Source organism: Aspergillus wentii (genome assembly GCF_001890725.1).
Source record: "Aspergillus wentii DTO 134E9 unplaced genomic scaffold ASPWEscaffold_1, whole genome shotgun sequence".
NCBI lineage: Eukaryota > Fungi > Ascomycota > Eurotiomycetes > Eurotiales > Aspergillaceae > Aspergillus > Aspergillus wentii.
This window is the reverse complement of record NW_024467832.1, coordinates 987,596-1,010,494: the sequence shown is the minus strand read 5'-3', so window position 1 is coordinate 1,010,494 and position 22,899 is coordinate 987,596. Positions and strand designations below refer to the sequence as shown.

The 22,899-nt window shown below is 46.9% G+C and overlaps 5 protein-coding genes across 5 annotated transcripts; 1 reads left to right on the top strand and 4 right to left on the bottom strand.

Moving 5' to 3' along the window:
- Positions 1-923: 923 nt before the first annotated feature.
- On the bottom strand, positions 924-2,929 carry ASPWEDRAFT_101020 (gamma-glutamyltransferase family protein; the record flags this gene model as incomplete). The annotated part of the gene is made up of 3 exons (XM_040827350.1): positions 924-2,210; positions 2,278-2,627; positions 2,761-2,929. The coding sequence occupies 3 exons, from the start codon at positions 2,927-2,929 to the stop codon at positions 924-926; spliced, it is 1,806 nt and encodes a 601-aa protein (XP_040694050.1).
- Positions 2,930-3,773: 844 nt separating this feature from the next.
- Positions 3,774-5,151, top strand: ASPWEDRAFT_47218 (uncharacterized protein; the record flags this gene model as incomplete). The annotated part of the gene is made up of 3 exons (XM_040836926.1): positions 3,774-4,048; positions 4,119-4,437; positions 4,501-5,151. The coding sequence occupies 3 exons, from the start codon at positions 3,774-3,776 to the stop codon at positions 5,149-5,151; spliced, it is 1,245 nt and encodes a 414-aa protein (XP_040694049.1).
- A 374-nt stretch (positions 5,152-5,525) lies between these two features.
- Positions 5,526-7,223, bottom strand: ASPWEDRAFT_206079 (uncharacterized protein). The gene is made up of 4 exons (XM_040832278.1): positions 6,828-7,223; positions 6,665-6,772; positions 6,082-6,610; positions 5,526-6,023 (listed from the first exon to the last, which is right to left on the bottom strand). Exons 1-4 carry the CDS (start codon positions 7,133-7,135, stop codon positions 5,901-5,903), a joined length of 1,068 nt encoding a protein of 355 aa, XP_040694048.1. The 5' UTR covers positions 7,136-7,223; the 3' UTR covers positions 5,526-5,900.
- A 7,754-nt stretch (positions 7,224-14,977) lies between these two features.
- ASPWEDRAFT_22559 (WSC domain-containing protein) lies at positions 14,978-15,879 on the bottom strand (the record flags this gene model as incomplete). Its single annotated transcript, XM_040832351.1, has 3 exons — positions 14,978-15,001; positions 15,058-15,527; positions 15,588-15,879. 3 exons carry the CDS (start codon positions 15,877-15,879, stop codon positions 14,978-14,980), a joined length of 786 nt encoding a protein of 261 aa, XP_040694047.1.
- A 3,922-nt stretch (positions 15,880-19,801) lies between these two features.
- ASPWEDRAFT_144970 (uncharacterized protein) lies at positions 19,802-22,763 on the bottom strand. Its single transcript, XM_040829478.1, has 11 exons — positions 22,636-22,763; positions 22,523-22,570; positions 22,365-22,465; positions 22,152-22,301; positions 21,828-22,002; positions 21,771-21,789; positions 21,082-21,152; positions 20,970-21,027; positions 20,871-20,908; positions 20,551-20,732; positions 19,802-20,492 (listed from the first exon to the last, which is right to left on the bottom strand). The coding sequence occupies exons 1-11, from the start codon at positions 22,709-22,711 to the stop codon at positions 20,124-20,126; spliced, it is 1,287 nt and encodes a 428-aa protein (XP_040694046.1). The 5' UTR covers positions 22,712-22,763; the 3' UTR covers positions 19,802-20,123.
- Positions 22,764-22,899: the final 136 nt, after the last annotated feature.

Below are 22,899 nucleotides of genomic sequence, written 5' to 3'. Positions count from 1 at the left end.
ACGGGATCGTGGCGACCGTGGTGATCGTGATCGTGAGCGCGAGCGACGAGCCTCGAAACACGCCGCAGCATCGGGATCCAAACCCCGTGCCTACCTCCAGTACATGCGGCCTAGCGAGGAAAGCAACGGGCCCCTTCCCAAGGTCAAATCGTCAGCCAATCCTCGACGAGCTTCCACCAGCCATCGCCATTCCTCCGATCGTCATTCCAACGAGGATAGCAAAAGATCCACGGAGCGATCGAGCGGGTCTCATCACAACGAGGAGGAAGACATCGCTCGGCGCGAGCGCAGAGCCCGGAGAAGGGCTGCCGCAGAAGAGGAAGAACGAAGAGAGCTTAGAGAAAGAGAAAGAGAAAAGGAGAGAGAGAAGGAGAAAGCCGAGCATCGCTCCCGTCATCGCCATAGTGGTAATGGAGAGGCGCGTCACCGTCGACACCGACGGGATGTATCAGTACCGCGTGAGTCGAAATTGAAGGGATTCTTCAGAGCAATTGCCGCTCATTGATCTCTCTTCTCCCTCCTTACTCGACTATTTTTACGAACTTTTTTTTTTTTTTTTTTTTTTCATGCTGTGTGGCTTTCTGTTTTGTTTTTGGATTTATGATTTCTATGGTCTGTCCGGTCACGAAGTGATGGCAGCAACTGTATACGATATAGCGTGCATGACAGCGAGCGAAAGGGTAGGAATTGTGACTTTTTATGAATAATTGTTGGTGGCCTTGTTTTATACGTTGCTGGCATTTACTTCATCTTTGCATCATTCTATACTTATCTTCTTTTTTTGCATTTACTTTGCGCTTTTCTTGTACTAACAGGATTTGTTGAATACATCCAATTTGTCTAATGGATACGCATTTATGATTCTTCTGGTTGAACTTCTTATGTCCCGACTGAGGTGGCATGGTTTTGGCGAAGACAGCTTATTACACCACTGGAACCGCCATTCCATCGCCTCTGGGATCACTACCAGCACTATATACCAGTTTTCCTTCATCATAATGGCATCGAATTACTTGTCCTCGGCCAAACATGCCTCTCTTCCATCCGGTCAAAACTTCAACCTGGTGGCCAAGTCGCCTGAGACCCTCAATGGCTTGGTCACTTACTCCCTCTTCCACATACACATTCCGGTCCACACGCTTCCCTAACTCAGGGGAGCCAGCAGCGATACAGATTCGTGGAGCATCCAACGCCGCTTGAGGGTGGTACTTGAATGCCAGCATGTTCAGCAAAACCTGAACATGACCCTGCGGTTGCATGAAGCCTCCCATGACACCGTACACCGAATGCAGAGAGCCATCAGAGATGTTTGTGATCATCGCGGGGATAATAGTGTGGTAGGGACGTTTACGTGGTGCCAGAACGTTTGGATGGCCAGGGCTGAGGGAAAAGTTGGCGCCTCTGTTCTGCAAGGTAAAACCACATCCCTTAGGGATGATACAAGTACCAAATCCGCCATAGTTGCTGTTGATAAAGGAAATTCCATTTCCTTCCTTGTCGGTCACGCCAAAATACACCGTGTCGCAGTGATTGTGGGCCGGGCTTCCATGGTCGAGAATGTCAGATGCCTTGTCTGGGTTGAACAACTTGGCTCGCTCCGCGAGATAAGCTCGTGAAATGAGCTCTTGGGATGGGACCTTCTCAACATCCGGGTCCGTAACCCACCAAGAAGCATCTGCAAAGGCAATGCGAAGACTTTCAATCACTGCATGGAGGTACTCGGTCGAATTGTGCTGATCCTCGGTAAACTTTGGGATCTTGCCCAAACGTTCAAGTTCTTCGAGAATTCCCAGCGCCATCAAAGCCACGATACCTTGACCATTCGGGGGATGTTCCCAAATCTCTACTCCTTGGTTTTCCTCGTCATCCGTGCCCGGAGTTTGATTCTCAACTATGTTTTGGCCCGTGAACTTGAGAGAGATAGGGTCCACTTCCTGGCTTCCGGTCTTTGCATGAGACTTGAGATCATCAAGACTCAAATACCCACCGAGATCGCGAACAACCTTCACCAATTCCTCCGCGACCCGACCTTCATAGAAACCCTTTTTACCTTCGGCTGCCAGCGCTCTGAAAGTCTGCGCCAAGGTTGGGTTCTTCATGATCTCGCCAGGCAACGGGCTTCTCGCTCCATCTGTGGCCTTGAAGTCTTTTTTGAGCATCTCTTTAAAGTTAGGTGATGCATTGCGAATCATATCTTCACTTTCATGCCACTAAAGATTATTTGTTAATGGTGTCCAATGATATCTTCGGGAGAATCCAGTGAATGGTTCAACTTACGAAGAATGATGATAGCTCAGATACGGGAAATCCTTCCTCACCAAGCTCGATGGCCGGAAGCAAGATCTGCTCGAGAGAAAGATTGCCGCTGCCAAATTTCTCGACTGTGTCAACCCATCCTGCGGCTGCGCCTGGTGTTGTCACTGAAAGAACACTCGACATGGGAATTCCTCCTGCATCGTTAGGCCCGACTTTCAAGTCCTTTCTGATTTTATCAAGCGTTGCATCGGCAGGATAACGACCCGATCCATTAAGGGAGTGGATTTTCTTTGTCTTGGCGTCGTAGAAAAGACAGAACATGTCACCTCCAATACCTGTCGAAGAGGGCTCGGTGATATTCAACGCAGCAGCTGTTTCCGCGTTAGTTGTCAGTTCAACCAGCCTAACTGAGGACATCATAGGATGACTTGCCTACAGCCACAGCAGCGTCCTGTATAGGATATATCGGTTAGTATGGGATCACTCCAATAGAGGGGTTTGGACATACAGCAGCATTTCCTCCTTCCTTCAGAATTCTCTGGCCTGCAGCGGCTGCCAGAGGCTGGGTACAGGTAACGATTCCATTGGTGCTGTGTACGGTACTCCTCCTGCTCGAGAAAGGGACGAAGTCCGGGTTCAGCTTGGAATAAACGGCTTTTGAATTAAGTGGCATTTTGACCTTATGAGGGGAATTGCTCGTGAAGATATGGAAGTATTCGCCTCTATTCAAGGGCAATTGCTAGAGGAATTGAGGAGAAAAGGAAAATAATCGGAAATTAAAGAAGTAGACGGTTTAAATAGTACCAACGAAGCGAGGGTCTTCAGCGATACGATCTGAAGACTAATGGCAGTTCCCTTACCCCGCTATTTTGCCTCGGGGAGTCGAGTTGGAGAACGTCCCGGCTTATCTCGGCGGGGTTGTTATTGTTGCTGTTGTTGTGAGAAGGCGCACAGCACCCTGGAAGAGAGAATCCGATCAAGGATGTCCATCACAATGAAACTCCCTTCAAGCCTCTCGGGACTCAAGAGCAGTGAGTCTCTCCGTGGGAAAGACGCAGTTGGAGACAGACAGGAGACCTTCCTGTTTGGGACTGAGGGGTAACTTACGATGACATGATGATACGGTATTCAATACGCGTGACTTCCGGTTGTCATTCCGATAAGATAGCAACTGGAGCTCCCCACCACAACACACTCTCTGCTGTCGTCTCAAGAAGAGAAGGCACAAGGAAGTTCAAGGGAAAACATATAAAAGAAAGGCTTTCCGGTTACTCTGGAGTTTTCCCCCAGCATCGCGATCGTCGAGACCAACGCTGTACTGGTTCCGTGGAAGCAGGAGTATCAATCATAGCCACGTCACTACAGCTATCTCATTTACATCTCTTTCACATTCCATGGATCAGCTGGCCTGATATCAAATTCATCTTGTGTCTCATCGATGCTTGACTTTTTGGTCTAACTTTCCCAGTCTTCTGGATCCCACGGATCTCTTCCCCGCTTCATCTGATGGAAGCAGGATGGTAGTGTTTGTCGACTTTGACAATGATGCGTTCGACGAGCATCGCCTTCCTCAGGGCCCCGACTCCCTATTCCACTCCTATACCGAGCCGGGAAAACCTTCATTATCGAGGCTGACGGTTGTGGGCTCGGATCTACCTTCTCACCCTATGGAGACCTCGTCGGACGATCACCCCTCCGCCGATCTGACATGCGATAGTACCCCTCATACCCCTCCGGAACAGGAACAAACACCCAACCGAAATGCCTTTTCAGCTGCCTTGAGCTGCTATCCGTATGGAACACCGATGAACCAGCTCATTCTAGAGTTTGGCTCTGCGTCGTGCTAACACCAAGACCCCCAGGATCGTCACGGAGATCGCCCGACGTGTGGATCTAAATACCCTCCATGCCCTTTCCCGAACGTGCCGTCAGTTTCATGCGAACCTGACTCCATGCCGCCAGCAGCTGGTGAAACAGACCCTGCGCTGTGAGAATGAGTATATCGAGACGCTATCGGATATGCTGTCTAGCGGGGCGGCTATCCCCGATAGCGTCAAGTCCGTGATCCGACTCTTGAGCAAGGGTGCTGTGGAGTCCGGAAGACTTACCAGCGGTAAGGTTGGTAAATGTGCTCGGGATATGGTTGCAGAATGTCGGAGGTGCTCTAGGGTCGTATGCAGGGTATAGATAGACCCACTCCATGGACCACGAGGTGATCTGGGACTAAAAAATGCATTGATTTAGAACTGCACGATTAAACCTCCGACGACAGCCATGTTCAAGAACCGCGTCCGTCGTCTCTGCACCACCTGCTGTACGGCACCATTAGAACGTCATTTAACTTCCTCTGCCGTTCCCTCTGCCTCCAGCTTTACCACGTCTGCATTTATGCGTACTCCGTGCTCGTGCGACGATGCAGTCTGGCTTTGTCACCCGTGCGGACAGATGATCCGTAACAGCGACACCACTTATCGTCGAGTATGGACATGGCGCACTCGCTACAGCACGTACCTGGGTGGTCTAGGGACGGGGATCGGTGAAGGTTGTCAGGGGGTTAAATGCGGTCGGGGTGAAGACTGCCTAGCAGCTCAAGAAATCGAACTAGAGGTGGAATGTGGCTCCGATGGAGTGTCTACGAATTTCCACGATCTACACGGTTCCCATAACCACGGCGACGAGCAGCCTGGATACTTTAGACAGGAAATTGTCGGAATCGGGGGAGTCGTGAAACAAAAAGCGAAGAAGCGCATTACGGTTGGTGCCTGTGTGGTCGAGCATGAAGATGAGCGCGAAACGGGCAAGTACCTTACTCGGGAAGAGGAGAGACAGCAGCGCAGTTGGTGCGGATGGTGCTGGAGGGTTATTCCAGCCAAAAGTGACATTCATGAGATATAGTATACGTTAGGTTATGACTGATGAGCTGTAGATATGCATAAGTATATAGCAATTGAGTTTGGTATATCAGCACATGGATAATAAGACAGAACTAAATATAAAAAATGACATCAGGTTTATCAATTCTAGTCTAAGACAGATGAAGTAAATCCAAAGCATAAAACACCATACCCGAATGCATATCCACCAGATATAAAAAGATAAAGGTATGAAAAAAATCCTATCAGATAAGAAATAAAGCAGGAAGAAACGCCACTCGGTCAAAATTTCAATAAACGTAGTATAAAACTGTAGTATAAAGATATCTAAGTATAACAAGACAGGCAGATCAGAAGAGTAAAAAGGTAATGCGTATATATACAGGCGCTTTATAAAAACCCAAAGATCATATATGAATGGGTATATGCTAAACGAAGGACGAACAAAAGAGAGACGTTTGGCTGCTAATCAGAAAAATAAACAGACAATGGTATAAAGCGTAGATCAGAACAATTCATAAAGACATGGCTTGACAAAGGAAAAGGACAAAGGAAATTCAACACAAGGAAATATAAAAGGCAAAAGAAACAAACAAAGGGAAGAAGTAATTTCCTTCCCATGGGTATATGTGTATGTAGGAAATTTTTTGAATCGTTATTTCTCCGGCTCATGAATTCCGGTTGGAATGGCGATTTGATAAAAACTCCGGTGCGACCAGATCAGATGCTCTTTTTTTTCTTCTTTTTAATGGTTTTTTTGAGTGGAATTGTTCACAGAGTCCAGGCCTTCCAGCCCATGGGAGCTTGGAATTGCTCAATGGACGGGAGGGTCTGGTCATCGTATGACTGGTGATCGGCAGGAGCCCAGTTGGGAGAAGGGTAGTGGATAGGTTGCTGTATTCTGAGTCAGCTGTTGGTTCATGATGGCGAATATTATTCAGAGGCAACTTACAGGATGGTGGAGAAGGTCTTCCTGGAGAGGGATTGAAACCAAGTTTGCGTCAGGTCCCCAACAGCGCAGATTGGCGTGAGTTGGGAGTGGCGAAGAGGTCAAGTCATTGTCCAGGATGTTCTCGGGGTAGTGCTCAATGGTAGTCGCTGGGGTGGAGGAGACGGAAGACCGGGGGTAGGAGGCGAGAGAGAAGGTAGCGCCATCGGAGGACGGAGAGGGGCAAGCCTCCGGGGACGAGTAGAAGTGGTTCTCTTCTGTGGAATCCTGGATGTGGTGTTGGAAGATAGGAGTACGGGGCTGCAGAGGCATGTCCATTCCGTTCCACATGTAGCAGTCGTTGGCGAGATCAGGGTGGATGCCAGGAGCGACGATGGATCCGATAGACATGGTGTTTTGTTGTGTTGTAGGCAGGTAGGAAGGAGCAGGGCTGACAGGAGCGTATTTGGTGATATGATGGGGTTCAGAGACCATGTGGTGGTGGTGTTGCTGTTCCCATTGAACGGTGTTGTCCATCTGTGCCTCGAGAACGCTGGAAGCTGTTAGCTTTGTGTTTGGGGTGTATTAGGGGAAGGATAGAACATACTGTCGCTCCATGTGACGAGCCAGAAGGTCAGGACGGTGGAAAGCTTTCTTGCAGCCACGGTTGGTGCAGCGGAAGAGGGCCTCGGGGTTGTGGTTCAACTCATGGCGTCTGAGGAATAGATTGTTAGATAGGTTGGAGGAGACGGATAGACAAGAGGCATTACCTTCTGTGCTCAGCTCTGGTAAAGACCTTGTTGCAACCGGGGAATTCACAAGCATGGACACGCTTGCCCTTCTTGGCCTTGCTGATGCGATGAGTGGTGGGAGTGTAGGTGATGGGCAGAGGGATCTCCGCAGTGGTGGTTGAGCCGCTTCGACGCATGGTGGAGGAAGAGGATGAGATGGATGAAGAAGGTTTTGTAGATGTTGTTGGATTAGAAGAGATGTTGTTGTTGCTGATGACAGACAGAAGATGAATTGGCGAGTGGGGGGATAATATAGTTTCTGTTCCTGAAGCCGATCGTCTGGGCATCTCTGAGGAAATAAGCCTGATGGAGGGGAGAAGTGGGCTGTGATGTAATAATAGTATACGGCAGAAAAAAAAATAAAATTAAAAAAACAGGAAGAAGTTAGAGGAAAATGCCTCGCATATGCAAGTCAAGGGACAGGAAGGCTTAGAAGGGCCCAGGGGGAGGCGCAGAGATGAAGATTAGAAGAGATGAGAGAAGAAGAGAAAAAGCGACGATCTGAAACGGAGGGCGATGAGGAAGAAGAACTGGGGAGGCGAAGAGGAAGGATATAGAGCCTCCGGAGGATATGCGAGGTACCGAGTCAGCCAATCGACACTAGAAAGAGCCATAATATCGAAAAGAAGGAGATTGTAGTAAGCGACAGGATGATCCCGACAGCCAGTCTGCAGGGTGATCATCATCAATCCTACAGGGCTATGTCGGAGGAGAAATTGAAGAACAGCAGCCCGAAGAGGAAAAGGTACGGCCAAGGCAGACTAGGATTTGTTGTATGGGGAGGCACTAGGAGAGGAGGAGTGGGTTTTTTTCTGGATTGCGGCTGAGGCGCACTGGCAATGGGCCAAATAATGACATTCCATGATTCCAACGGTTCCAGTTGGGTTGGAAGCACAGATAATTGTCATTGGCGTCTGGAGACGATCCCGTCAGCTCTAACGATTCTATTTCGAGAGGCAGGATTGGAATCCTGTGTGTTGGTTGGGAGGGCGCTGTGATTGGTTGCATTTATTTTATACCTGTTTATTATTTTATGTACAGTATTCTCATGTGTATATTAACTTTGTAGCTATTTCCCTTTTCAGTACATGCTGGAACCTTGGTTCACTGTGTCCTGCCGCAGAGCCTACTGACACAAATAAAAAGAGAGAAAAGAAAGAGAAAAAAAAAATAATAAAAAGTAAAAAAAGAAAAAGAAAAGAAAAAGAACTGACCCACCGTCCAGGGCTCACTGGTGGATTAAAAATGGGCCCCTAGCTTAGCGCGGCTCCTTGACACCTGGTCATAGGGCCGTCTCGAGATAGGGTTGCGCCAGACCCGGTGGAAATGCGGCTAAAATCAGGCGGACTAGCCCTAGTCGGTGATTAGCGTGGTTAGGCACTGCCAGGATGGAGCCACTTCAGAGTTCCCCCCCTCAATTCCGTTCCGGCTGGTTAGTTATGTCGATTATGGATTTTATTCCTTTTTCATTATTATTATTTTTTTTTTTTCAAAAAACCATTTAATATTTTGCTCGGCTCCACTGACAAATGAAAAGCATTTCTAGCGGAATTAATTCAAATCAAAGCCTCCAACGGTGCCCTGCCAAGCAATCTTTACCTCTGGTCAGTGTCCACTCCACCCCCGACTAGTTTGTACAACATCGCAGAGCTTTCTCGATTGATTTGAATTCTCGACTTTGGCCAGACTAACTGTGTTCGGTATATCTTATCGAATCTGACTCTGGCTGTGCAATATGATTATATTAATGATTATGAATTAATATAGACTGCATGTATGTAGCATTCTGAAACAGCTATACATACTGCATACTGTACACACTTTGGACATACTCTGTAGGTGTGTAGAGAATAACACATGATACATCTGCATATCCAGCCCTGTGGGGCAGCTGTCTGGATGGATGGCGGCTCTGCCACCCGGGAGCTGGAATGGGTGCTCTAGCTTGTTTCATCGCGATGATCTAAGCAGTAGAGTCTGACAGACATGAATATAATAAATATATAGATATATTAATATGAATATATTATTATATGCACATTCCAGTACAGCAGCAGAAAATGTTATGAACATGTTACTTTTATTTTACTACTGGAAAGTGTACTGTAGACTGCGATGTAGACTAAGACTAGTAGACTCTCGGATCTCTCCCCATGGCGGGTAACTTGAGATTAACCACCGCCAACCAATGACAAGCTTTTCCGAGCCCGAACGAGCAACAAAAATAGTGGTCCAGTAGGAACGAGATTATTGGATGACAAATTGCGAACTTAATCTGTGTCTGGTTTGGTAGTCGAGTGCGAGATAAACAAACGGTGTGTGTAATGAGTAGAGGGAAATCAATATTGGAGTGTAAAATGCACGGAGTAGAAGGCGTCAACGGTTTCTGCCTTGAAGATAAACTACTGGGATGCTATTCCTGCTGCTAATAGTGTGGTTGTCTGAATACTGGGAACAACTCAAAGACCATTCGGGAAAGCGCCCAACGGGCAGGCACTGGTTCAGGACCAGTCACGTGAAAAGGGTCGACCCAAGCACGACCGGGATTTGAATCCTGGTGGACCGTATTGATACGGTATTTAGACAAATATACAGTAACCAACAGACAATCAAGATGTTATTGTCATTGGCTTCAGAATAAAAAATCATAATCAAAAAGGTTGAATCATGTATATCCTCGTGATGGACTGATGATTCTAATAATATAATATGGCATGCAGGAGGGCTGTATCAGATTCTGCAGTTTAACCTTTTGGCATTCAGCCCTGACACTGCCTCAGCGGTCAGGCAGGTTACACACATCTCAATCATAATCATGATTCCAGATCCCCTCGTGTGTGGAGAATGGGATTGATTCATTGATTGCCATTGAACATTCAACTTCTCCTTTATTGTAAAACTAAACGGACAATACCCGATAGTTGGAATTGTGATGAAAATCCAATCCAATCCTGAATCCTTTCCAATGAACCCCCTGAGTATGCTATTCTTGTAGAGTTGGCTGTATCCCAAACATGCAGAGTAAGCACTATCGTGTAGTCTTTTATTCTATTCATCCTGATCGAATTGGCTTTTCTATCTATCCACTTGCTCTTTGTCTGTAGATATCAATGCTCGATGCTTAACCATTTAACATATGACTCTAAAAAATGAGAAAGAAAACCGGGGAAGACGATCCGAATATCGGTAGGAATAGATCCCGTCCAAGCTTCCAGACAGTCACCCGGAGCCTCAACCTCTTTTAATGCAATTAATGAAATCAATATTCAGTCCACATAATAGAAGGTGGTCTAAGTCTTGTTCCGTCCGTAGTCCTGCTTTAGTTCTGCTTTAGTTGTTTAGTGTGGTCTCTCCCTCGGGCCCGAATCCCTTGCCTGGTTTGTCTGACAGTTGACCATCATCAAGCATAAAGTATGCGCAGTACCAAGCCAAGTGTCAGACTGCATGGCAACAGGGAAGACAAGAATAGAAGCATCAACCTTTACATTCCCCAAGTCCTGAGCATGCATGGCAAATCATGCATGGAAACTGCTGAAACACGAACTGGTCGAACCGGTTTGAAACGGGTGAATTCTTTTTGTGTTTTGACTGCGCCCCGATGGAGATGAGGGGGAATCTGCCTTGTTGGTGCCTCAGGCGGCGAACTTCGTTTAATTTTCTGTCATTCCGTTATTTGTCAATTTAGCACTGCTAAGGACTATGGAAGTAGACTTGTCAATCTGTCAATCATCATCACTTTTTTTCGACTAAGACTAGGGTTGATCCAGTGCGGATGGCGGAATCCTACGGGCGGACGATTCCGTCCATAGTCTCCTATTCAATCGACTATCATAAGATGGAATCACAAGCAAAGAGTACACACTCCCAATGCAGTTGGAGCGCTGAGCGGGCTGGCCCGATATAATAACCGCATGTGCAGACGACAGAGTGACAGAGTGTACATCCAGACCGAGTCACCGGAAAAACTCCCACGCCTCCGTTGGAGTCAGGGAAACATCCCGGACTGTGGAGTAGTGGTGGAGTGGCAGGATTGCGAAAAAGCAAATATCCAAATCCAGAACCAGACAGAAAAAAAGGGGGAGAGGACGGAGGATAATTCCATCCGTGATTAGTATTCAAATCATTCAACTCAAATTTGAATTTGAGTATTTGACATTTGAGACAGATCAAAGTTGGATTCATGATTCATCTCCTGGTCAGTGCTGATGCTCAATTCGTCCCGTCGTGGACTCCAGCCCATCAGCCAATCAGAGCACAGCCTGTTGTGACTAAACCAAAACACGGGCGGTGAAGCTATCCAGACATCAGCCTCAATAATGGAGTCTCGATGGAGTCTAATGGAATCCTCGTGGGAATATCCAAACACACGGATTCTGCCTCGAACATCAGTGATCAGGAGATTAGGGATTTTCTGAAACGAGTGGATATCTCCATCGTCCCGTGGCGGAGTAACTCTTCAGATCACTCCTTTTGCTCTCTCTACAGTCTACTCTGTATATCTAAGACGATTCCCATTGCGGATACCATCACGAGCTGCCTTCAGACTCTCAATAGCCAGCCACTGACACCAGCCCAGCCCTCTACCACATCCCAGTCCCATGAATCCTAACTAGCTGAGAGTCATTTGCCCTCATCCAATAAAACATTCATCCCAACATCCCAAAAGATATATATAACTGTTTCAGATCGAATCTCCCAGTCGATCCCGTTGTCTTTCTACCAATCACCGGCACTCCTTTCTGTTGGTTTCGACAGAGTACATACCCAGATAGGCAAGCTAGGCAATGAGTACGTATACACCACACTCTGTATGCATGTACAATGAGGTCATCTGTCACCGGACATATTATCTACTCCGTACACATCCAGCTCGCCGCATTAACCCCGAGAAAGGCCGATGGAGATATCGGACATGGGAATATCATCGGTCCGAATGGAGGCTGCATTCATGGATGATCCCTGTTTGCGTTATTGTTTGCTATAGTCGGGGTAATTTGATGCCGATGCGATGTGTCATTTACAGGCTATATCAAGCAATATTATAGCCGGCCTTGCTTATGTGAGTTGAAGGCTGAATGAACAGGAACTCAATCGTTGATATAGCCACATTGGGGCCGTTTAGCTTAATTAAAGTAGATGGCATAAGGCTTTACTTTTGTTCTCTGATGTGAGATTATAGGTGAGGAGAACTTCATTTATATTCTATATCCAGAATGGCAGTGATGGCTTTATATAGAAATATAATATCGAAGAGTGTACTACTTGAACCGAGAAGGTATTATTCCAAAGCATTGACTCGAAGCCTTGTTTGTTGTTCAACTGAGATGGTTGCTTGTTGGGTTGCCTCGAAGGAGTATTGCCTGTCGATAGCCTTCATGGATAGATAGGCATGTCAAGATGGCTGCTATGGACCTATACTTATCAGGTATGTTGCCTCATCAGCCCATGAAGCAAGCAGAAAAGCAATATTTATCGATATATTAGACTGATGTATGACGTTCAGCCCGAGTACTTTGCTTGACAGAGGCAAACATAGCACTCCATTGGATATGGTACTGGGTATAAGGATTAAAACATCATTATATATGCTTTATGGTATTCCTCGATATATCATGAGCATACCATGCATCTGATACTGAAAATCTCCAAGTCACTGGTATATGCTTCAGTATTATTACCCACTAATCTCATGCATGATCAAAAGGATATAGATATAGTCCTGTTCAACAGATCAATCCTCTGTCAATTTTATACTCCAAGGGGGTTGGTATACTGAAATCTTCATGAGGTAGTTACCAACTCCAATATTCGACTTTACGGAAGCCTTCCTTTATGATAAACCAGACAGAAACATAGATGGCTTTTTATATGATGCTGATATGGCTACTAACTATATATCTAGGTGCACTCCTCTCACTAGCTCTTCATATCCCCAGAAAATATAAACCCAAAATGTCGGGATGGTAATAGCCATCTCGGTATATCTGCCTGAATGTATCGCACAAAGAATGCCAGCAGAAGAAAGCTTCCATACAAGCCAGTCAATGACTCGACATACACATTATATGATGTATATTCAGACAATACTACCTCTTAACCTCGCCGGAAGCTTCTATCTATCACCTGCAGCCTTTATTTATCCAATGGCTGATAAACCTAGGTAGACGCTCTGTATTAAAATATAGCTATATATTAACTCCTACCCACCCTGACTGTCCTATTCTTGTGTCCAGCTGTTCAAGGCAGATATCTGAATCTGCCTACCTACACCCCACTTACATCCAATCTTGTAAAGCAAAAGCCATCACAAGTGACGTCAAGAGAAACCATCTGTCCCTAAGTCAAGACCAATTCCATCAACAGCCAGACTAACTGTTTTGTCAAACATGCACCAACCAAGCCACTTAGACCTGATGGACACCAGCATCCATAGAGATCTTTCGTCTGACTTTTGTCAGCAGGCGCAGATGACAAAGAGAAGGCATATATACAAGTCCACAGAAAAGACACCGTACGACCAGCCCTATGTCCACAGATCGGTCATGACAATTCTAGAAAGGGATGGGATCTTCCAAGCCAGAACGAGAAGAGGGACTACCGTGAGAAATGGAAGATTGCGCCATGCGTTCCTTTTTCTTTTTCTCGATGCCAGTGAGAGACAAAACACGAATCCATCTCTCTCTCAACTCTCCCTCCTCCAAGAAAGTAACGATGAACAAGACCTGCTAGTCATACAAATGCCTCTATCTCTATACTTTCACTGTCTTACATTGCTTGGGGATTATATTCCTCGATTACCCAAACAACTGACACGCGCTACCTAGGTCCACCAGCTAACAGAATCGAGTTTCAGGTTGAGTCGATTTGATGGACTATGAATCGAAGAGAAGCGTAATTGTACAGAACTAGCCAAGGTGATGATGGCTATACAGCCATGTGTAAGTATAGAGCATTTCAGACTACACTGTCTGTCTATTATGTCACATAGAAGAGTGTAGATGACAGCACATGTTCAGCATATTCACCTTAACCATGAGATCGAGAATTCAGACATGGAGTGACTATGGATCAACTTGTACTCTTCCACAGAACCAATTAATGCACGAGACTGACGGGACTGTAGTCAGAAGAGAAGATGGATCATAGAGACAGACAATGGGATGGATGGCATGATGGCTCTATAGGCTTCGCATAAGCCGACAGCGACAGAAGCTATAGGGTTGATGAATGGACGAGCATGACTGATCGTTGAGAGGTTATCAATACACCATATCTCGAGTACCCCATAAGGTATAGCATTAATGTATATAACTAGGTGTTCATATGTAGAGCAGAAGTATCTGCCACTTCATATTAACTACAGACCAGCATCTCCCTACTTACAACTCCCATCCGAAAACACATACAAGATTAGGGAGACAGGCACCGCAACCAACAGACCGTAGTCAGATAAACACGTCACACGAAAAGAAATGTAATGAAAGGGGGACCCAGCTCAAAAGGAGTAAAAATAAGGGTAAGTAAGATAAATCAAAAGATTCTGTTCACAGAAGAAAGCATCAATACACTGCCAACATCAAAACGCCTTTTCAAAATACAAGTTCACTGACAGACCTCCCGGGTCCAACTGACCCTCCCAGAAACCGTACAAGCCATATTGACGACATCCATGACGGGGTATTCCAGGTTGATCTCCGGCGGACCTCGAGGGTTGTTTACCCCTCCGCAATGTAACCCTGGAGAGAAGCCTACCTGGTAGGCTTCCAGGAACCACGCTCATTCAGTCGTCATAGTTGCCCAGGTCGTAGGCGAAACAAAGAAAATCAAAAGGTATAAAGCACCATAGCTTCCAGAAAACCCGGCTATTGCAGGCAGAGGTTGAGTGCACCCGGGAGGTGACAGAGAACTTGTCTGCTTAATATGCCTTCCAGATATCATAGCGCCGCTAAAAAACCCGTGCAAGAAAAAAAGAGCTCTCATAAAGCAATAAAAAACTGGACTAGCGAAGGTGGAATAAATTCGAATATGACATATACCAATCGTTGTGGATGACGGAGGAAAAGATACATCGGACAGCCGTTATCATCGCCCGGTGGTTCGAACGACATTCGACAGTTGGTCGGACGAGATTATCTTCGATCGGGATTGGTCACCTATTATCGCGTCAGTCGGCTATCGCTTTCATTCACGTATTTGACCAATTCCTTACCTGCAGGATTCGACGCGAGAAGTCTTGGTCGTCATCAATACTGCCATTGCTTTGGCGTCGTTGGGCCATAAAGTCACCGTCAAATCGCGAGTCAGATGCCGAGTTGGTGGTCATTGGCTTGCCGAAGTTGTCAATGGCTGCGTTTCGGCGGTACTGGTCCTCAACAGACTTGCGCTTCTTGAAGCGGTAGAGAAAGAATGCAGCTCCAGCAAGGGCGAAGAATCCAACTGTTCCGACGACGACACCCGCTGCAATGGCTGCAGTGTTTGGTTTGCTTGAACCTTTGCTTGCATCTGCGCTGGTTTGACTGGCAGCAGTGACGACTACTGTCTGTCCGGATTGTGTAATAGCCGCGCTTTGGTCGGTCGATGTGGGGTTGCCATCAGTGGTCGAAGTTGAGCTTGATGAATATGTCGAGACATCTGATTTGAGACCTGTGAGGAAAACGGCATATGCTTCCTTACCACCACCTGCAGTATCATGTCGTTAGCAAGAGTCACGCATGAGCGAGGTTAGGGATTGGAACATACATTTGCTTTGGGGCCAACCATCACACGAGACGTCACAGTCGTCGTCCTTGGTCTTTGATGACGATGGCGGGATTGAGTTTCCACACAGACAATTCGATCCCTTCCACAGAGCATATACAGCGTAATCTTTACCCTTGCATTTCTCTTGGCAATAACCTGTACTTTGATATGTGTAAGGCCCTTGATCTTCCAAGCCGTCCGAACTTGTGAAACAACCCTCTGACGTGTCGGCGATGGCGGCTGGGGCATTGGATAGGAATAGCAAGGCTGTGAGCGCCAAAGCCGAGCGCATTGTGAAAGACTTCATGTTGTGTCTAGACGATTGTCGACGGTAGTAATATAGTTGAGTACCTGCCCCAGGCACTGATTGGATTGATGGAAATATAAGGGACGACCCGCGTAACCCTTGTAAACTTCCGTGTTTGTTATAAACCCCTTTGTTGAGTCTCTCTCTCCGAGAGGATGACTCCGCAAGCGTATCGACGGGATCCTATTGACGTGTTCGACGAGGTATAGCGATGGTTGATGGATGAGAGAGGATAGGATGGTGATGTAGTGCAAGAAACGGCTCGTCTGGAGTCGACGGGGTTCCTGGGAGGGAACAACAGACTTTTAGGACCGGGTGTTTCACACTCCCCTAATCTACCGGGAGATTGAAATGAGCGACCTCGACGAGCGGAGCAATCGACCAAACACTATGCACCCCAAAAATTCGGAAGCCTCCTGTCGTTGAAAGACAGCGAACCGGTTTGGAGAGAAGAATCCAAGGTTAAGGGGACGAATTGTCGAGAGGCTGAAGGGTGTGAGGAGATAGGAGGGTCGTGTGTCGGGTCCTTTTTTCTTAAGGGTGATAATCAAACAATGGCAAGTCGAAGGAGGAAGATTAATGAAAGAGCCACAGGAGCCAAACCCGCCCGAAAGAATGAACGAGAGTGTGTCTTTGAGGGACTGGAGGGAAGGGCCTGGAGGAGAGAAGAAACCGAAGCGACTATGCAAAGGGAGGGCAAGGAGAGTTTGTCGTACTGGGGGTGAGGTGGATGTGTGTAAGAAACGAAAAATAATAAAAATAAAATAAAATAAAAAAGGACGGGTGGTGACAAGAAATTGCCTAGCAAAAAAAGATGTTGAGAGAATGACTGAGTGAGTAGGAAATGAGCGAGAGTGACGATGGAGGAGAGTGACGGTATTGCAGAAGAAGGGGGGGGGGAAGAGTCAGTAACAAACAGTAAGAACCTAAGTGTATGGGGGTGCAGAACGAAGGACGAAAGAGGTCGGGTCCCGAACGGCTCCTGACCCTGGGTTGAGCAAGAACGGTAAGTTTACATCCCGCTTACTGTATTTTTGCCGGGACCAGCCAGGGGGCTGCATTTCGTTACATAAGCCACCTCCCGTGCGTGAGGTCCCAGGGGTACGGCGATCCATTCCCCTTTGCAGACACACGGGCTGCTGGAATGGAGTCGTTGTTGGCATGCGCTAAACTGCATGCGGCAATGCTGTCGTCTGGTGCGACTCTCTGTGGCGGCGCTGTATTAATGAAAAGAGGGGATGATGTACATCGCAGGTCTGGTACGCTCCATACACACTTACCAGAGAACGGGTGACGTGGATAATACAGGGGATTACGATTGTAGAAAAAAAAAAAAAGAAGAAGAAGAAAGGAGATAAACAGAGCATGCCAGCATGTGTAGCCACCACATGGGAGATGAAGGGAGAGAGATCCGATGATATTGTTGCATGCCTTTTGTAGATTAAGCTGGATCTCTCTATACAAATAGTGGGTGTGCATCATCATGTGTGCCTCTCTACGACTCGAGCTCTAAGGGGGTTTCAAAGCACCAATGATGGGCGGAGAGGAGGAAAACCGGCGGATATTATTGCCATTATGTATGTATGCCATTGAACAATAATCGCTTCCTTGCTCCGCTGTTCTGTTTCTGTACATAGCGCTCTTAAGTCTTAAAAGGTGTGAAGAAATCCTACCACATAGCTTAACTAATATTTGCTAGTACGCTGACGAGGCCTTGTCTTCGAACGGCGTGGCTGTGCGGTTATCTCTTCTTTTCCCGCCGAGGTTCCGCAAGCGAGTCGACTTTCACAGCCTAAAAAATAAAATCCTTGAAGAGGGCCATTTCTTTTGATCCTGCGTAGCCGCTGGCCAATTACCGGGAATTTTCCGGAGGATGGACCACTTTCCTTCCCGTCTTTGGTCAGGCGTCAAATTAACGCTGAATTGTTCAGATTGTATGGCCACCGTTCAATGTCCTCTGGCATGAGGTGAGTTCTGAGTTAAGGATTGACCATCCTATCTGTGTAATATGTGTCTGTCTATTCTTGCTACCTGGTAGCTAGATCCCGGTCATTATGATGATATTTACGCTGTTATCCCATTTTTTCCATGGGTTCAGACGGCCACTCCCGGGCTGGTGGAGCTGAAGCCCTCCTGCAGGGCCAGGTTATTTTACGGATCTCCATACCCCGTAAAAAAAATCATGCAGGCTTCCTTCTGCCTGGCAGACCCACCCAGACCCTGGACCACTGGGAGCTCGCCCTGGCCAGTGGTACGTAACCTTAAGGTACGGTGCCTGATGAGGTAATCACATACATACGCCCAGGCACTTTGCAGCATATCCCTGTTTATACTCGATAATGCAGACGAGAAGACGGATAAAATCAAGAGTTATCAAATAATCAAAATCAGCTTCGTATGTGTAATTGTGTCTAGATGATAACTTTAAGATCATGCTTAAAATGCGCTGACTAAAGACGGGAAATCATGCCTCCTCCCAAACATCCGCAATCTCGCTTCTTGCCGGAGAAATCATGTGCAATTATCATCGAGATTGGAATGACTGTATCTGACCCTCTTGAAACATATTAATTCCACCTGCAATGCTGAAGCCACGGAAATATATGCATAGTTCATGTTGCTACGGAGTATACAAAGTACTCGTGAAGACTACGGATGTATGTACATACGGAGTGTCCGTTGTACTGTATGTATAGAGTACGGACTATGGACTTCCAATTGCCACACATCCGTAGACTCATCGGTGTATGTATGCATGTTGCAATGGCATACATACATGATACATCCCTTACAAATTGCAATTTGATTAACATAACATTGACTGACATTATTCCATTGCTGAGCAGCCGAACAGCACATGAAAAGACGAATTTCATGCCAATTGACAAATCGTCCCCCGTCCGGAGTACTCCGTGGGTAAAAAATCAAGCATTCCGCCTTTCTTACAAGGAGAAGATCAATCATTCTGGAAGAGCTGTTTACACTTTGTTGCTTTTTGGAATAAACTCAGCCACAGGTGCAAGGGATGGAATAGATGGTCAGAAAGGCAAATGGCAATAAATAACAAATAATACCCAACTGAACAACTCATCCTCGAATGTCTCTGTGCTTTCGTTGCCCTATAAGCCGATCCCCAAATAATGATGCAAACAGATGGGAAAGAATCTCCATATCCATATTTCCATGTCTGACTCAACTTACTCAATGAGTTGCAACTCCATACTCCATCTGGTATTGATAGTCAGCAGCATAGTAGTAGCAGGTAAATAGATCCTCCACCCAACCAAAAAAAGAACCATCCTCTCCACAAATGTGAACTGTTTTTATCATCTTTGGTTTTTCAATGGACAGGGTCCAATGCTTTTTTCTTTCCCTTGTTTTCTGTGTTTGATGGCCCTCGATCTATCGAATTCGCGGTCAAGGGAAACAAAACACCCTTCGGCCCGGTCTAGAACCTGTCACCACCCAGTCCGACGCACGTCTTTCTCTTTTTCTGTCCTCATTTTTCAGCTGCATACCCATTCAGTACAAGTGTTTTCATGTTTAATATAATCACAGCCAAGCAGACGTTCTAGATCTTTTCCTCCGAACGTTTGCTCAATGTGCTTCCGAATTTCCGTACACAGAGAGACCCGGGAATCAAGTCGATCGTGCCGTTGATTCCGATCATGATTTATCTAGTAAACTTATTTCCTCGTGTAACTACGGGAGAACTGCTCGGGAAATAGTCGGGGCTATCAGCCTCATGTTTCATTGGGCTGATTTGAGTTTCGTCTGGCAATTTACCAGTCATGTCAGTTCTCGTGGTTTTGCATATTAAGGTCATTTCATGGGCCGTGGTTCTAATCCAGCCAGCGTTAGTCAATACGGCAAGGTTAATCATTATTACTGAAAGTGACTTGATATTGACCGGAAACCGAATTCCATCTTCCAAGCAGTAGGTATCAGCTATATGTAAACGATTGGCCGCTGTGTTCATCGGTGTTTTCTGTATTCAATTCTTACTACGTAGCTAGTCGAAACTGAAATTCTTATACATGATATTCAAACATGTGCGCCTCTATGCAAGCAACTTTTCAATATATTGCACTATCTTCAATAAATGCATCATGTCCCCTTTTCGCTTTGGCTTCCTTTCGTATATAACTTTTCGTAGAATAACCTTTTCTATCGAGCAACGGAAACCAAAAACGGCGAGTTGAATCGCGTATCTATCCAGATTACAGTCTTCATGGCTTGGGGATATGTATCGACTTGCTGACCATTAGGCAACCGTGTAGAACAAACATCAGTACCACAGGGTGGAACTCGAAAGACGTACCCTGGGCAACAAGACCCAGCGGTAAGTCGTCGAGAATCCAGCCCTGCGACACCCAGTAGGCCATGAAGGACGCAATGGACAGCGTTGTCGGGATAGGTGTGCCTTCAAAGTACTTCGACTTGCCGGTATTGTCCTTGGGCAGAATGGCCACAGTCACGTTAAATCGAGCTAACCGTGTCAGGCCACAGAGAACGAAGAAAGTCAGGAACAAGTGATCCACGGGTGTGCGGATTCCGAGGGCGAACGCTGCGGCAGCGGGCGCAAGTCCAAATGAGATCTGAAGAAGAAACGGTCAATGCCACCCTGATTTACAGCCCGAAAAGAGATCCGCTTACCAAGTCCGCTAGCGAATCAAGTTCTTGGCCCATGAGAGACGACTTCTTCCTCCATCTGGCGATCTTCCCATCCATAAAATCGAAGAACATGCCAAAAGGCATGAATGCAAGAGCGGCCCAGATTGCACCAAGTTCAGATGGTTCTCCTAGACAGTATCGCATCGATGAGAAGACAGACATGACTGTTCGCGGAGCGGTCAGCGGCAATTCGCATAAACACGGAAATCAAGGTATCGGCTTGCCTCCACAAAATCCTATATTACAATGTACGGTCAGCAAGCATTTCAAAAAAGCGTTCCTTAAGAGCATCGAACACTTACCATTGAGCTCAGTAACCAAATCCGCGAGGTGCAAGGCCCTGTTTCGAATATTCAGTAAGATGCTTGTTTTAAGCGTCCGACGGCAAAAATCAAACTGACCTGATCATGCTAAAGTGACCTGTTTCTGCGGAAAGAAGCGATTTCTGCTTTTCCTGGCCTGTTGCAATCAATAAGCCTCCTTCCGTAGAGCACCAGGGAGCTCCAAGCTTACCACCATCGCTCGTAGACGGGCTACCGCTGTTCGGAGAATTGCTCGCCATGGTTGATGTCCTGCGAGACATGCTTAGACGAATGTCAGATAACGAGAAATGCTGCAAAGGCTTGCTGCAAATCACACCAGTTGCGACGTTTAAGAGAAGGGTTGCGAGGAAACAGTGATGAAATAATGGAGTTGGATGGCCGCTCGGTAGAGAATCTTGGGTCGAAGGAAGTGTTGACAGACGCACAGAGGCCTACGGTTCGGCGAGTGCAGACTAGACGTCATTATTCGAGGCGGTGATTGGCTACGCCACATCCAAGCCACAATGGAATAAAGTTGCTCCCGTCCGCTGCATATCGAAAATCATACGAATACGAGATGAAGGGACTACTGAAGATTCAGGTCTAATGGTTGAATGTGGCTGGCTGAATACGGTGATGAAGAGGGTCAAATAGTCAGTTTTCCCAAAAGAAGCAGTGCGTATCATGAGCTGGAAACCCGGCACGACACGATGCGAAAAGTTAGGTCGAAAGGCTCTGGCAGGATTTCTTATTGTCATAAGACATCGATTCAATGGCTGGATATATTCTACAGCCCCTGTTAAGAGAAGCAGCAATTTTTCCTAGGATGCACAAGATTGTCGAAAAAAGAAGGTTCCTGCAAAGCTCCCGATTTCCCCAAACGCCATAATAAGACAGTACTAGGCAAGACAGAGACTGTCTAGCGACGGAAGCCTCCACCACCACGAGGGGCTCCACGGCCACCACCTCTCGAGAAGCCACCACCACCGCGGGGACCTCCACGGCCACCGCCTCTGGAGAAGCCTCCGGCACCACCACGGAAACCTCCGCCTCTGGGACCTCCGCGTCCTCTGGGAGCGCCTCCACGACCACCACGGGCACCGCCTCTTCCAGCACCGCCAGCGCGCTTAACCTTAGGACCTGTTTATCATGTGTTAATAACTGCCATAACAGGGACCATGCAGTTGGAAATGTCGTCTTACCAGGTGGGCCCTTGGGCTTGGGGAGGAACCTAGATCGCCGAGTCAGTAATGTTTTTGGTATTTGGATAATGGATGTCACATACTTCTCCAAGGGAAGCAGCTTGTCGCCACCGATGAACACCTTGTCACCAGGCTTGAAAGAGGTTGCGACAATGCCTTCCTGAGGCTTGACGGTGAAGTACACCTGGTTGATGGGACCGAGAACCTCATCGATCTTGCCAATAGGAGTCTGTCGTAATTGTTAGCCCCAAAGGGCATATCCCATATGAATTCCTTTCATTTATTGTCGTACCTTGTTCTCTAGGTAGATAGGAGCGTTGAAGTAGGGAATCTTGGGGTTGATCGATTCGCAAACCATCTCTCCCTCACAGGCGTGCATGAAAGAACCCATCTCTGCCAAAGCATTAGTCACCTATCACCCCATTGAATATAAAACAAGTTTATATATACCTAGGACCTGTGCTGGTGGACCGAATGACGGCTGGAAACCTCCGCGACCTGTCCGACGAAAATTTCGTTAGCCCGTAACCTCACCTCCAAAGCTTCACATTGTCTCTGCTCACCACCACGGCCACCAAAGCTTCCACCACGATTGGCGCCTGTGGCGAAGCCACCACGGCCTCCTCCTCGAAAAGACATGCTGACTGAGTTGTTTGGGATCGAACGGTATGATACGGAGTCCGGAGAAGTTTTCGACGGTGGGAAGCTTGAAACGGTAAAGTGTCGCTAGCCGCCAGGGCAGTTTGATGTCACGTGGCTCACCGCTTTCGTCCCTCACTGACTCACGGTAGAATTGCAGGAGGATTCTCAAGGCGCCGCGCAGAGTC

What these genes read in the sequence shown, in the direction of transcription:
- ASPWEDRAFT_206079 (XM_040832278.1), bottom strand. Translation starts at nt 7,135, where the DNA reads ATGCCCAGACGATCGGCTTCAGGAACAGAAACTATATTATCCCCCCAC. An exon ending in GCTCGTCACATGGAGCGACA is followed by an intron (nt 6,611 to 6,664) that starts GTATGTTCTATC and finishes AACAGCTTCCAG; the next exon opens with CGTTCTCGAGGCACAGATGG. An exon ending in AAGACCTTCTCCACCATCCT is followed by an intron (nt 6,024 to 6,081) that starts GTAAGTTGCCTC and finishes CTCAGAATACAG; the next exon opens with CAACCTATCCACTACCCTTC.
- ASPWEDRAFT_144970 (XM_040829478.1), bottom strand. Translation starts at nt 22,711, where the DNA reads ATGTCTTTTCGAGGAGGAGGCCGTGGTGGCTTCGCCACAGGCGCCAAT. An exon ending in GGTCACTTTAGCATGATCAG is followed by an intron (nt 20,909 to 20,969) that starts GTCAGTTTGATT and finishes TATTCGAAACAG; the next exon opens with GGCCTTGCACCTCGCGGATT. An exon ending in TTGATTCGCTAGCGGACTTG is followed by an intron (nt 20,493 to 20,550) that starts GTAAGCGGATCT and finishes TTTCTTCTTCAG; the next exon opens with ATCTCATTTGGACTTGCGCC.